Source organism: Bombina bombina, chromosome 1, assembly GCF_027579735.1.
Source record: "Bombina bombina isolate aBomBom1 chromosome 1, aBomBom1.pri, whole genome shotgun sequence".
NCBI classification, from domain to species: Eukaryota; Metazoa; Chordata; class Amphibia; order Anura; family Bombinatoridae; genus Bombina; species Bombina bombina.
This window is the reverse complement of record NC_069499.1, coordinates 891,582,852-891,598,441: the sequence shown is the minus strand read 5'-3', so window position 1 is coordinate 891,598,441 and position 15,590 is coordinate 891,582,852. Positions and strand designations below refer to the sequence as shown.

Sequence of the window (15,590 nt, the reverse complement as noted above, 5' to 3'; positions counted from 1 at the left end):
ACTGGGCCAAAGAAGGACAGCAGGTACTGCCGCAAGATGCATATAAGTATAGGGCGGGGCTTGTGGACTCCCACCATTTATGTTGTTTATCTTCAAATGTTAGTGAGAGTTCACTAGATAATCACATATATACCCCGCAGTACTTTCCTGCCAAATACTGCCTCAGCCAAGGCGTACACGTAAAAGTGATAGCCACTAATTTGGTAGACTGAGCAGTAATCCTTTCAGGGGCAGTTTTCCCCGCAAGATATGCCATTCTAATTAAGGCCTGAAGCCAAGCTGTTAAGTTAGTGACAGTAGACTCCTGACCCTTTTGAGGACCAGGAAAATGCACAAATATGCAGAACACAGCTGAAAGCTTCAACATTCAAAGCATGAACCACATCCAGATTGTGCAGAAGAATTTTAGAAATTTTAGGAGCTAGACACAAAGAAGGTACCACAATTTCCTGATTAATAGTTTCTGGGGGAAAAAAACCTTGGTCAAGAATGAATAACTTGTTCTCAAAACTGCTTTATCCTGATAGAAGATGAGCAAGGGAGTTTTATAAGAGACAGTGGAAAGCTCAGGAACTATCCTAGCCGAAGAAATGACTTACAGAAACAGAACTTTCCAGGAGATCAACTGCAGGTCTAACCCATGCATAGACTGAAAATGAGGGACTTGAATTTAAGAATCCAAGGAGAATTAATTGGACCAATAAGCAGCCTCAGGAAAATCCGAGCCTCAACAAAAGTTTTTATATAAGAAATCGTAGCAATCTTCCTATGATATAGAACAGACAAGGCCAACATCTGACCTTTCAGAGAACTAGCAGACAAAACCTTTCTCCAAACCATGTTGAAGAAGCTCTAACACCCTGTGAATCTAAATGTAATTCTACCAGTAACCTCTAGCTGCACACCATGCCAAACAAGACTTCTTGACAGATGTGCCCAGTTACAGGCTTTCAGGCCTAAAGTAACAGAAAACCTGTGTTAAAAATCATGTGTTCAATCTCAATGTTGTCAAAGCCAGTTTGAAGGTCCTGCTGAAAGAAAGGACCTTGCGACAACAGGTCCTGTCTGAGAGGAAGACACCATTATTGACAATTAGACATTTGAACATACCAACTACTTTGAGGCCAAGCCAGAGCATTCAGAATGACTGATGCTTTCTTTTGATTATTGCTTTCACAAATGGACAACATATGTACTTCAGCCTGAAATACCACAGAACTACTAAGGAATCCCCTAGCCTTACCTGTAGGTCCCATGCTCTGGTGCAATAGCTAGGCAACTTGGGATAAAGCAGGATGCCATGAGATCTATCTCTGTGATACCCCAGTGAGACACAATCTAGTTCAACACCTCCTGATGTATTCCCCGGGATGAAGGATTTATGTGAATGGTTGACAAGTGAGCAAGACAGTGCTATGTCCATTTGAGAATGCGTGACACCTCCTCCATAGCTATGGAACTGTGAGTTCCCCCCATTTTGATGTAAGCCACCATTGTGACATTGACTGATTGAAATCAGATGTAAGGCTGAAGTCTGAGACTCGGCCAGCTCTGAAAAGCCTTGAAGATTGCAAAGAAACCCAGAATACTAATGTATTTCATGAAAATTATTTCCAGTACCTAAACATCTTATATGGATTTTTCCCAAACTCTCAAAATAAACTTCAATCTGTACACAACAGGAAAGGAGTCCCAAAATGGTATGCTTCCCTAATGTAAAGATAGCTCAACTTTTAGAATGGTCTCCCACACCTATAGGAATGCAGCAGGTAAAGGAAACATGGCTTTGAATTTAGCTGAAGGAACAAAAGGAGAGCCCAACTTGTTCCATTTCTTGGTGACCAATGTGGGCTGATTAGGTGCATAAGCAGAAGCCTTAGGAGGGTGGGATCTTCTGTTACCCTCAAAGTATGCAGAACTTTCTTTTACAAAGCATATATATGCTCTAGCTTAAAATTAAAGTAAACATCATAACCTGCAGCACTTAGCAAGGGGTCCTGAGAATCATATAAGAAGCACTTATCTAACATCTCCCTTAAATCTCTAGGGAAACCAGACAGTTCAGTAAACATAAGAGACACTGAGGAAAACTTATCTTGAGAGGTACACACAGTGGCTGGTACCTGTCTGCACTTTGGTGGGGAAGGCATAGCTACCACCAATTTTGACATAGTAGAGTAGGGTAGGTGACAGGTCAGCATGATTTCCTGAAAGACCCCCAAGAGGCCTGACAGCCATCCCCTGTCAAGAATTTGCAATATGTTAAGCAAAAATGTCATACAGCTGGGGGAGAGGGGACGACGACGACATACATTGACAGTTTTGTACATAATACACTCAGAAGAAAAACATGGTCCCCAGATCTGTCTTCAATACCCCCAGCTAATGGTCTAGGATCTAAAGCTGCCCCACTTAATCCATAGTAGAAAACACAACAAAACACAGTAAGGTATGGAGTAATGTAGTACAGAAACTCACAAAATACCCAAACTCACATTAGCACATTGCTAAAAACGCTAGAGAAAATGTTATACTGTACATTATCTGCAGAAAATACACCAAGCTCAGAAATTAAAATTGTTTATTATTTCTTGTATGTTAATCAGTTAATAGCCAGGGAAAATATCTGCACGGTATCTAAGATGGCCACCACACTGATGAGAAGGGGAAAGAGTACCCATCATGACGTGCATGTTCTCTTCGCTTTCATGGTCTTAACTAACCGATTCTTGCCCATAAAGGGTTCCTTTACTTATTTGCAATTGTAGTTTTATTGAAAAATGCTAAAATAAGTTGGAAAGTGACTAATTCTGCAGCCTGTTAAAGGCTGATCCCATCAATATTTGCTGATGCTGATTCCTGGGGGGTTTGGAAGATCCAGTACCTTAAAATTGGCCAATTGCAAGAAATAGTACCACATTGTATTTAAATTAATAAATATCAACTAAGAAATGTAGTATCCCATAATATGGCTGCTGGGCCGCAGAAGGTAGTGAAAAAGGCACTTGCCTGGAGCCACCATCCTTTACCTTGCACTGCCCAAGGGCAGACTGTATTCAGACAAAGGGCTCATATGAGGTAGTGCACACAGTGCCAAGGATATAGATGAGGAGCTGTAAAACCAGATAAATCAGCATTTTACTTGAGGGACTGTGACAACTCCACAATGTATGAAGATATACAATGCCTGGCTGGCTCCTTTCATCCCTCTGTCCATTAGGCAATCCAAAAGGGAAAATGGGTCTCAAATCAGTTAGAAAGCCCCTATCAGATGATGTGAAGGTCCCCTCACTTGTATAGAGGCAATTCAAAAACAGAGTGTCTTTGTTAAGGGAGGAAATAAAAGGCAAGGTCAAGTTTGGGTTGGTTTGCATCCTCCTGGTGGCCAGCAAATGAATAGTCAGCATATTTGATAATCTAGAGCAGGGGTTTTCAATTCCTGTCCTCAGGCCTCCCTAACAGGTCAGGTTTTCAGGATTATCTTGGGTGAGAGCAGGTTAATAACCATGTTTACTAATCAGCTGATTATTTCACCTGTGCTACAGTTCAGATATCCTGAAAACCTTGCCTGTTAGGCCTGAGGACTGGAGTTGAAAACCCCTGATCTAAAAGAGTTATTCCTAAACTGGGGTTTACTTAAAAAAATGTTTGGGGTCCCTACAAGATTTGATAATGTGCTTTGCACAGGGAGACAGGAGAGCAGGGGGGGGAGTTACTGGTACAGCAGTAGGCAATTACTAACCAAACAACAGCAGTGAAGCAATCGGGCAGAAAGGAATAGGAGGTCACTGTTGACCTCTGCTTGTATTTTAAATCTACATTTTGTTTGACAACGTCTTCAACTCTTCACATAAACTTGTTCGTAAAGGAAACTTGATGAACATAAAATTTCCCTGTATTAATGTCACGAGACACCGAGCTGTGTATATATATATATATATATATATATATATATATATATATATATATATATATATATATATATTTGAATGTATGTGTATATGTGATATGTGAGTGAGCGTGTGTTTGTATGTATGTGTATATATGTATGTGTGTGAGTACCTAAGTATGAGTAAATGTATGTATGAGTGAGTCAGGGATGTGCAGTCAAGTGAGGCAGCTATCATATCTGCCTCTTGGGGGGGGTGTTAGTGTAAAAGAAGCACTAACAATCTGTGCTGTGGGCGGGAACAAATAGAAGAGGTAAATCTGGGTGGCAGAAATATAGTGCTGCGACTGCCTTGCTACTTAAAATTGTGCACAGCAATTTTTGTTTTGAGTGCAATGTCTGCAGCATCAGCAGCAGGAGAGATGATAATTTTGTGCCTCTCTCAGTTCTGCACTACATGTCCTGTGTGAGCAGGGCTGGGTTCTACTTATACAGTTCCCCATTTAGAGGGCTGCTTGAAAAAATATTTTTTTGGATTAGACTGTCCCTTTAAGTATACAAATGTACAGAATTTTCCTTTTCACATTAAAAAATGTTAACATGCTTCAGCAAAACTATTTAAATTAATACAAGGAATAAAAGGAAATGCAGGGTTGTGCACAACTGATTTCTGAAGGTTTATAGTTCATTGGGGTTGATAAGGATGACTGCCTCAGCTGTGATGGTGATCAGGGACATGACTCCACAGCATGAAAACCCAAAGTAGTTTTATTCAAGAGAGGAGCATCCATTTAATACAACTCCAAGGATCTTTGCCGAAGAAAGAAGGCTCCCAGTTTATTCTAATAAAGTTATTATTTTACTCACAAAGCGATTTCAACAAGAAATATATTCTTCTCTTTAAGGGGCATATTTATAAAACTCTGTATCTAAAGACCGCTGCTCCATAACCTGTCCGCCTGCTCTGAGGTAGAGGACAGAAATTAACCCGATCGAATACGATCGGGTTGATTGACACCGCCTGCTAGCAGCCGCGGGGTATCTGCAGGACCGCAAATCTGCAGGGGGCGGTATTGCACCAGCAGTTCACAAGAACTGCCGGTGCAATGATAAATGCTGTCAGTGTATGCTGTTGGCATTTATCGATGTGCAGCGGACATGATACGCTACATCGTATCATGTCTGCTCGCACATTTATAAATTGACCCCTAAAAATCCATTTGTCTAACTGAAATCCAAATCACTAATTATGAAACCTTACATTCTTTAGCCAGAATAAGACTTTCCACTTAAGTTTAAAAATAAACAAAAAAATAACCAGATTTTTCTACTTCCCAGAATTCCTACGCAGCTGTGTGTTGTAAACCATAAGGAGCAGTGTGTTACCTAATGGCGCTGACAAAAATTGCTGTAGTGTTGCTTAATGGTAAAAATATGTTTTAAAGAAGCTTAGCAACAGCATTATAGATAATCTATAAAGCATAGTACAGATGCATGATAGGCACTTCCTGGATTTGTAGAAAAAAAAACATAAACAATAACAAAATTTGATTTAATTTTTTTTTTTGCTAGAAATCCAATGAGTGCATATTATTGTGCATCAATATGTACAGTATAGCTATTTTTTCTTTTTGTTTATTAGTCTGTGTTTCTTTGTGTCCGTATCGGAGTCTTTCTACGTGAGTGTCTGTGAGTGTTTTTGTGTCTTTGAATGTGTGTGTGTTTCTGTGTGTCTGAGTGTTTGTGTGCCTTTGAATATTTCTGTTTGTTTGTGTCTATGAGTGTGTTTGTGTGCCTTTGAATATTTTTGTTTATGAGTTTTTGTTTGTTTCTGCAGACTTTTAAGTATTCAAAAATTGAACCTCTATCATGTTCATATGTGTGTTTATCTGGCTCTGATACTAGCCAGTGCCTCACCAGCCGCTGACCTCACCACATGTCACTAGAGTGAGTATATATATGAGTTTGTGTGCGTATGTATGTGTGTCTATGAGTGAGTGAGCGTTAATGTATTTATAAATGTCAGTAACTTTTTGACCATATTTTGCATAATCTGAAGTAGGCTCATAGCTAATTTTGTACCTCTTCAAATGTGCACTCACATTTTAGTCACTTAGTCAAAAATTCCAAACAATGCCTTAAAAAGTGAATATTCTGTGCAAAGTACACAAAATTTGTGGGTCTTTCCAATCACTACACACGGGGAGAAGCCTACATGAAAGCTACATGGAGTCTAACTGTGATTAGCAATGGCCACTAAAGTTGAATTTACTTATCTTCGCTAATCTCCTCCTGTGGTATATTGATGTATAAAAACTTGTATATCCATCAGACAAGTTTTTTTTTGGATTATATTATAATAATGGGGGTGACAAAAAATGTTTCCAATATAAAAAGGGGACCCAGGGGAAAAAAGTTTAAGAAGCTCTGATCTAATTAGCTCTCACCATCCTTTAGAGGAAATTAAGCTTCTTTTCCTGATTCATTATTTTCAAGTTCAGCATAAGGGGTAAACTTATGGTACCCCGGGCGAAAATGATTCTCTATAACGAATCATGTCCGCCCTGCATCGCTGAATGCCGACAGCGTATTTAAAATTGCATAATCAATTCTGGCGAACTGCTTGTGCAATGCCACCCCCTGCAGATTCGTGGCCAATCGGCTGCTAGCAGGGTTGTCAATCAACCCGATCATAGGAGATAGGGCGGATTGATGTCCGCAGCCTCAGATGCGGCGGACGAGTTAAAGAGCAGCGGTCTTAAGACCGCTGCTTCTTAACTCCTGTTTCCGGCGAGCCTGAAGGCTCGCACGGAAACAGCTGCTTATAGCAGTTTTCGGGGGTTAGTAAATCGGCCCTTAAGAGTACATTCTGTATCATTTTGTTTCCAATCCCCTCCTGCCTCTGAAATATCTTGGCACAAAGAAAACAGGATCTTGGGTCTATGCTGCTGGAGTTTTTACACTGCATTGTGACCTGATTGGTTGTTCTTTTTCTTGCTCTGGTATCAGTTTGTCTTTACTGCTGTTGGAAAGCAGTGTTCTCCCCAGGCCCTTTTTAATGGGTGCACCACCCGGCTGATTTTACCAACCTCCGGCTAAAATTGTAGCCAAAAATAAGCTAAAATGGGCTAATATTATATTATTTTTTTAATGTTTATTGCTCAAATTATCATTAAATACATTTATGTTAAAAACATAAATTATGCTTACCAGAAAATTTAATTTCCTTCTGTATAAGGAGAGTCCACGGCATCATTCTTTACTGTTGGGAAATACTTAACCTGGCAACCAGGAAGAGGCAAAGATACCCCAGCCAAAGGCTTAAATACCTCTCCCACGTCCCAGTCATTCTGCCAAGGGAACAAGAAACAGTAGGAGAAATATCAGTATAAAAAGGTGCCAGAAGAAAAATATAAATTTAGAGGGCCGCCCATCGGAGAACACGGGCGGGGGCCGTGGACTCTCCTTATACAGAAGGAAATTAAATTATCTGGTAATTTATGTTTTCCTTCTTAATATAAGGAGAGTCCATGGCATCATTCATTACGGTTGGTAAACTTATACTCAAGCTCTAGAGGACACTGAATTATAACGGGAGGGACAAAAAGAAAGGCGGAAACTAATCTGAGGGCACCACAGCCTGCAAAACCTTTCTCCTGAAAGCTGCTTTAGCCGAAGCAAAAACATCAAACTAAAATTTTGAAAAAGTATGTAAGGAGAACCAGGTAGCCGCCTTACAAATCTGATCCATAGAGGCCTCATTCTTAAAGGCCCAAGAGGAAGCCACTGCTGTAGTAGAATGAGCCATAATCCTCTGAGGAGGTTTATGTCCCGCTTTCTCATAAGCAAAGCGGATAACACTCCTTAACCAAAAAGATAAGGAAGTCGAAGAGACCTTCTGTCCCTTACGCTTCCCAGAATAGACAACAAACAAGGACGAAGTTTGTCTAAAATCCTTAGTAGCCTGAAGGTAGAACTTCAAGGCGCGAACCACGTCCAGATGAAGCAAATGTTCCTTCGCAGAAGGATTTGGACACAAGGAAGGAACCACAATCTCTTGATTAATGTTGCGGTCTTACACGCCCTTAGGAAGAAAACCTAACATAGTACGTAGGACAGCTTTATCAAAATAGAACACCGGATAAGGAGGCTCACATTGCAAGGCTGCAATCTCAGATACTCTGTGCGCAGAAGCAATAGCCATTAGAAAAAGAACCTTCCAGGACAACAATTTAATGTCAATTTCATGCATAGGCTCAAACGGAGCCTGTTGCAAAACCTTAAGAACAAGATTTAGACTCCAAGGAGGAGCCTTAGATCTAAACACAGGTCTGATCCTAATCAGAGCCTTAACAAAGAACTGTACATCGGGAATCTCGGAGAGCCTCTTGTGCAGTAAAACAGATAGGGCTGAAAACTGTCCCCTCAGGGAACTGGCAGAAAGGCCCTTCTCCAGTCAATCCTGGAGAAATGATAGGATCCTGGCAACCTTAACTTTATGCCATGAAATCCGTGCTCTTCACACCAGAATAAGTAGGTTTTCCACACCTTATGATAGATGCGACGAGTAACTGGCTTACGAGCTTGAATGAGAGTATCAATTACTCAGAAAACCCTCTCTTAGCTAGGACTAGCACGCAGTCAGCCTCAGAGAATCTAGATTTTGATTAACAAAGGGACCTTGTTCCAGCAGATCCCTGCGACAAGGTAACTTCCACGGAGGAGATGACATCCTCACCAGATCCGTGAACCACATGGAGCAATTAGTATCACTGATGCCTGCTCCTGCTTGATGCGGGCCACTACATGAGGAAGGAGTGGTAACGGCGGGAAAAGGTAAATTAGACTGAACCTCCAAGGCACTGCTAATGCATCTGTTAGCTCCGCCTGAGGATCCCTGAACCTCGACCCATATCTGGGTAGCTTGGTATTAAGACAAGACGCCATGAGATCTATTTCCGGTGTCCCCCACTGGTTGCATATCTCCACAAACACTTCGGGATGGAGAAACCATCCCCCCAGATGAAAGGATTGTCTGCTGAGAAAATCCGCTTCTCAGTTGTCCACACCCGGAATGTGGATCGCTGACAGCAAACAGCTGTGGGCCTCCGCCCACTCCAGAATTCAAGATGCCTCCCTCATTGCTAGGGAGCTTCTCGTTCCCCCCTGATGGTTGATGTAAGCCACTGAAGATATATTGTCTGATTGGAATCTGATAAACCGGGACAAACCCAGAAGGGGTCAAGCCTTCAGAGCATTGAAGATTGCTCGAAGTTCCAGAATGTTGATCGGGAGGGAGCGTTCCTCCTAAGACCACAGACCCTGTGCCTTCTTGGCACCCCAAACAGCTCCCCATCCTGTTAGACTTGATCCGTAGTCACAATCTCCCAGGATGGTCTTAAGAAGGATGTCCCATGAGACAGATAATCTGGACAGAGCCACCAAGAGAGCGATTCTCTCGACCGGTTGTCCAGAGATCTGTTGAGACAGATCTGAATGATTGACGTTCCACTGCCTCAGCATGCACAGTTGCAGCGGTCTGAGGTGGAACCTGGCATAGGGAATGGTGTCCATGCTGGACACCATGAGACCAATTACCTCCATACACTGAGCCACACAGGGCCTTAAGGAGGTCCAGAGGGCAAGACATGCCGAAGCAAGCTTACAACGTCTCTGGTCTGTTAGAAATATCCTCATGGATATGGAGTCTATTATAGTACCCAGGAATTCTACCCTGGTGCTTGGAATAAGAGAACTCTTTTCTAGATTTATCTTCCATCCATGGGATCGAAGAAAAGAGAGAAGAGATTACGAATGGTCCTCCGCCAGACCAAAAGATGGTGCTTCTACCAGAATATTGTCCAAGTAGGGATCTACTGATATACCCCGTGTTCTGGCAACGGCTAGAAGAGCCCCTAGAACTTTCATAAAAATTATTGGAGACTGCTCCAATACACTAAACCAAACGGAAGTGCAATGAACTGGAAGTGCTGGTCCAGAAACGCAAACCTTAGGAACTGGAAGTGATCCTTGTGGATTGGAACGTGAAGGTAAGCATCCTTCAGATCTATAGTGGTCATTAAGTGTCCTTCCTGAACTAAGGAAAGGATGGACCTTATCGTCTCCATCTTGAACGAGGGGACATTTAGAAATTTGTTTAAGCACTTTTAGCAGAATCGGGTGAAAAGTTGCCTCCTTCTTTGGGACCACCAAAAAGGTTTGAATAGTATCCCAAACCTCTTTCTGCGATAGGTACCAGGACAATGACCCCAAAGGAGGACAGATTCTGCACGCACCCCAGAAAGGGTACCCTCTTTTCTGGTCTGGAAGACAGACTTTAGAGGAGAAATCTGCCCTTGGGAGGATGAGACTTGAAACCTATCTTGTATCCTTGAGCTATGACCTCCAGGACCATTGGAACATGCATGTCCATGAACCAAGCTTCTGAAAAGAGTGACAGTCTGCCCCCTACACAATCCAGCGCCGGATCGGGGGCTGCCCCTTCATGCCGATTTAGTCTCGGTGGGCTTCTTGCTCTGCTTGGATTTATTCCAGGATTGAGTCAGCTTCCAAGTGTTCTTGGTTTGCTCTGGCTTTGGGATTTATCAGAATGAAAGGAACAAAAATTTGAACTTTGTCCCTTAGACTTGTTCTTTTTATCTTTCGGTAGGAAGGCACCCTTGCCCCCAGTAACCGTGGAGATAATGGAGTCCAGATGGGCCTGAACAGAAAAGCCAGAAACCTGTGGCGTCACAGATCACAGAAAAAGAATGAGCAATTCTCAAGGCTTTAATTCTTTCCTGGATAACGTTGAGGGGACCCTCCACCTCGATCAATTCCGATAAGGAGTTGCACCAGTAGGTAGCTGCTCCAGCAACCGTGGCAACGGCCGCCGCCGGTTGAAATAAGTATCCGTATGTTGAAACATCTTTCTTAGAAGAGTTTCCATCTTCTTAACCATTGGCTCTCTGAACGACGAGCTATCCTCAAGCGGGATAGTAGTAAGTTTGGCAAGCATGGAGATAGCACCAACCACCTTAGGGACGGAACTCCAATTGAGAGTCTGGGACCGGGAATCATTTTTTAAAGGAAGATGAAGGGGAAAAGGAAGATCCAATTCTGTCGCATTCATTCTTAATAATGTTCGCCATCTTTACAGGCACAGGAAAAGTTAAAGGCACTATCCTGTCCTCGTAAACTCTGTCCAATTTAGGAATCAAAGGTTCATCAGGCAGCTTGGTCTCTGGAACTTCTAATGTAGACAGGAATTCCTTTAGAAGAAAACATAAGTGTTCAATCTTAAATCTAAAGGCTGGTTCCTCTGCAGCAGCCTCAGAGTGCGACTGATCCTCGGATAACTGCAACAAATCAGAGAAATCCAATAAATTACATGATGACCCCTGGGCAGGAGAGCTATGTTTAACCTTCTGCTTGCGCTTAGCAGGGCGAGGTAAAGCACAGAGGGCCTTAGACATCACTGTTTTTTAATGGCGTGGTAAAATCTGATGGTAAAAGGCCCCCTCCAGATGGAGGATCAAGCGTGCTATGGGAAGCTGCGTGTGTAGAGGGAGATGACTGTTGGGTATGCACCTCACGGGATGGAGAGTCCTCAGAGGTGGATGGCTCAGTGGTACTAAAGGGGTTAACTTTCTTTTGACCTAATAACATTGTCAAGGCATGTGGAACATAGTTGAGAGGGCAAGCATACCAAGGCCTCCTCACAATACAAACAGGTATTACTATTTGGAATAGAGAGAGTACCCTCTAGTATCTCAGAATCCTCCATAGCTTAAGCTAATGACAGTAGGACACAGAAATTAAACAATCTTTATTTCTCAAAAAACGGCACCTTTATACTACCAATGGCTTGGGCACTCACCACCTCCTAGACCCAGACAATACAGAGAAAAAGCGTCTTCTCCGTCAGCCAGCACGGTCAGGAAAGAGGAAATGAAAGTGAGACCACTCCCGGTCACATGGAGCGCAAGGCAGGACTGCCCCTGCTATGAGAAAAAGCGCTACAAGCTGCGCAGCACTCAAAGTGAAAGTAAAAACCTGTGCGTTCCAGCCCTATAGTAAAATCTCACATATAAAGCAGCATAAAATCAAAGCATCACATTTGACCCTGTCTTCTAACGTTTTCAACATATGTAAAAATTGAAACGATCTTACCAGAATCCACGCTGTGGAACAGAAACACAGCCTCTAAAGTGTGACAGTCTTGTAGCATCGCTCCTGACATGGACTTGAGTGAGAAAAACAAGCAGGCAGTGAAACTCGTCAACACTGATTGCTTAGGAGCTGTTAGCAGGCAGTCTGGATGGGTTTGCAGAAAGACTCTCCCTGTATCTCCAGACTCTAACTTTCGTCAATGCTCTCACTGAGAGGCTGACAAGACTACTTAAAACTCCAGTCCCATATCGAAGGGCAGATACCCCTCCTAAGGAACTATTCCAAAATCTTCTGACACTTCTCTCCCATTCTCCTGTGACGAAAGGCAAAGAATGACTGGACTGGGGGATGGGGGGAGTGGGAGATGTATTTAAACCTTTTGCTGGGGTGTCTTTGCCTCCTCCTGGTGGCCAGGTTCAGTATTTCCCAACAGTAAGGAATGGTGCCGTGGACTCTCCTTATATTAAGAAGGAAATATGCAATTAATCTGTGATTTGGATAGCAGAGTGTTATAATATTATAAAGTATTATTATTATACTGCCCTGAACTGGCTACTTTATAATACCACCCTGCTGGCAAAAATTTCTGTGGAGAACACTGGAAAGTCAGTGAAGAATTAAATGCAAATACATAATTTGGTCACAAATTAACCAAGACCATATGCTCACATTAAAAAATATATGCAATGTGTACAGGAACAGAGACATTAAAATGTATCATATGTCATGGATTAAACTACTGTATAAAAGCTGAATGCATTCCAATTGTCCTGTTTTCTTAGAAATGCCACTAATATTAGACCAGAGTTTGTACAATTTTAGGGACATCTTGACTCCTAGAAGATCTAATGATACATCTTATGTCATGTCATTATATGACTTGATTACAGCTGAGAATTTTTTTTTATAAAAGAGTTTATCAGCAACACTTACATTTTAAAGAGAAATTAAAGTCCATACATTTAAAGGCACAGCTTAAAGAAAGAGGGCTTTTAGAGTATTTTGTTGTTCTTTAAAGGGAAAATATATTCGGCCATAATTAATTTGTAGCACTGTACAAATAAACAACAATCATTTGATAGAAAATTATAGGCAAGCTTTTTAACGGTGAGCAGAATGTGTTTTATACATTCATATGTGTTTATTTACGTGTGGGAGATCCAACATTTTAGTAATAGTTTGTCACAAAGAACCCCAACAGTAAAACCCACCACCCAACCAACCCCCCATAATAAAAACCTAACTCTAACAAAAACCTAAGCTACCCATTGCCCTTAAAAGGGCATTTAGCTCATTTAAAATAGCCCAAACCCTAATCTAAAAAGAAAACCCACCCAAAAAAAGTAAAAAAAAAAAAACTAACACTAACCCCCGACGATCCACTTACAGTTTCTCAAGTCTGGACATCCTGGCGGCGAGAAGTCTTCATCCAGGCGGCGAGGTCTTCATCCATCAAGGTTGATTTGAATAGCCAATATAATTTAAGTAGCTTAAAGTATTCCTATATTTATTTGTATTTACCTATACCTGTATATCTTCACATAGATATATAGGTATAGACACATATTTTACAAAAATAAATAAAATAAATACATTTTTTAAATTCAAATCAGCCAATAGGATGAGAGCTACTGAAATGCTAGAATTTCAGTAGCTTTCATCTTATTGGCTGATTTGAACATCTAATAGGATTTCAGTAGCTCTCATCCTATTGGCTGATTTGAATTTCAAAAATCAAATCAGCCAATAGGAATGCAAGGGACGGCATTTTGAAAACGCTCCCTTGCATGGAAGACTCAGTGTACGGCGGCGACTGTATGAAGAGGACGTTTCGCGGGGGATGTCTTGAAGGATAGACCCGCTCCGCGCCGCCCGGGATGAAGATAGAAGACGTCGCTGGGATAAAGATAGAAGATGCCGCCTGGATGAAGATAGAATGGATTAAGACCTTGCCGCCTGGATGAAGACTTCTCACCGCCTGGATGTCCGGACTTCAGAAACTGTAAGTGGATCATCGGGGGTTACTCTTATGTTTTTTTTTAACTTTTTTTGGGTGGGTTTTCTTTTTAGATTAGGGTTTGGGCTATTTAAGAAAAGCTAAATACCCTTTTAAGGGCAATGCAAAAGAGCTAAATGCCCTTTTAAGGGCAATGCCCATACAAATGCCCTTTTCAGGGTTTTTGTTGGAGTTAGTTTTTTTATTTTGGGGGGTTGGTTGGGTGGTGGGTTTTACTGTTGGGGGGTCTTTGTAGTTTTTTACAGTTAAAAGAGCTGATTTCTTTAGGGCAATGCCCATACAAAAGGCCATTTTAAGGGCTATTGGTAGTCTATTTTTTTTTTGGTGGTGGGGGGGGGGTTATTTTTATAGGGCTATTAGATTAGGTGTAATTGTTTTTATTTTGGATAATATCTTTGTTATTTTCCATAATTTAGTATTTGTTATTTTTTGTAATTTAGTGTTAGTTATTTTTTGTAATTTAGTATTTTTTATCATTTTACATTATTTTTTTTAGTAGTGTTAGGTGTAATTTAGTTTAATTGGTAGTTATTTTAATTTTAGTATAATAGTTGTTAGGTTAATTTATACTTTAAACTTAGGTTTTTTTAATTTCACAGATAAGTTTTTATTTATTTTAAGATAGGGATATTGTAATTTTAATTTAAAGTTAGGGGGTTGTTAGGTTTAGGGGTTAATAGTTTAATTTAGTTTTTTGCGATGTGGGGGGCTGGCGGATTAGGGGTTAATAGGTTTATTTAGTGGTGGTGATGTGGGAGGTTTAGGGGTTAATAACTTTATTTAGTGGTGGGGATGTCGGGGAGCGGCGGAATAGGGGTTAATAGCTTTTATTAGTGGCGGCGATGTCAGAAGCAGCAGATTAGGGGTTAATAACGTTTGCGATGCAAGAGGGCGGCGGTATAGGGGTTAATAGGTAGTTTATGGGTGTTAGTGTACTTTGTAACACTTTAGTTATGAGTTTTGTGTAACAGTTTTGTTACACAAAACTCATAACTACTGGTCTCAGGTAGCAGAACGGATCGTGTTGGTATAGGCTGGAACGCAAGCATTTTAGCCTCACCGCACAACCTGTAATACCGGCGCTATGGAAATCCCACGCAAAAACGTCATTTTTTTTAGTGCAGGATTGACGTTGCGTTACACGCTAAAATGCTTGCGGTACAGCTATACCGACAAGGCTCGGAAATGGCCGCGTTATGGTTTTTACGCTGAAATGGCAATTTTTTAAGCGTTAAAACCGTAACGCAAAACTCGTAATCTAGGTGAATGTTATCTGTCACTTAAAGAGGCATCATGTGTTTCAAAAGAGGGAACTGATTGCACAATAGCTGACAAAAATGTAACTAGTGTTTCTCAAATTCTACATATGTGTTAACATTTCAATTGTTTTGGTTTAGAAGAACAAAGGGATTTTCTGACCTGCAACATTGGAGATATTGGCATTGTCACTGCATGCCACAAACTTTGTATGAAAGTTCACCATCACCAGGCCCTTGTTGTTTTTCTGAAAGA

The 15,590-nt window shown here is 41.3% G+C and overlaps 1 protein-coding gene across 2 annotated transcripts in view; it reads right to left on the bottom strand.

Moving 5' to 3' along the window:
• The window catches only part of LOC128646111 (dipeptidase 2), a 191,899-nt gene that overhangs the window by 20,833 nt on the left and 155,476 nt on the right, over window positions 1–15,590 (bottom strand). For both annotated transcript variants that reach the window (XM_053699562.1, XM_053699563.1), the window contains exon 8: window positions 15,498–15,582. In XM_053699562.1, coding sequence (XP_053555537.1) covers window positions 15,498–15,582 — 85 coding nt within the window. The remainder of the gene's footprint in view (window positions 1–15,497; window positions 15,583–15,590) is intronic.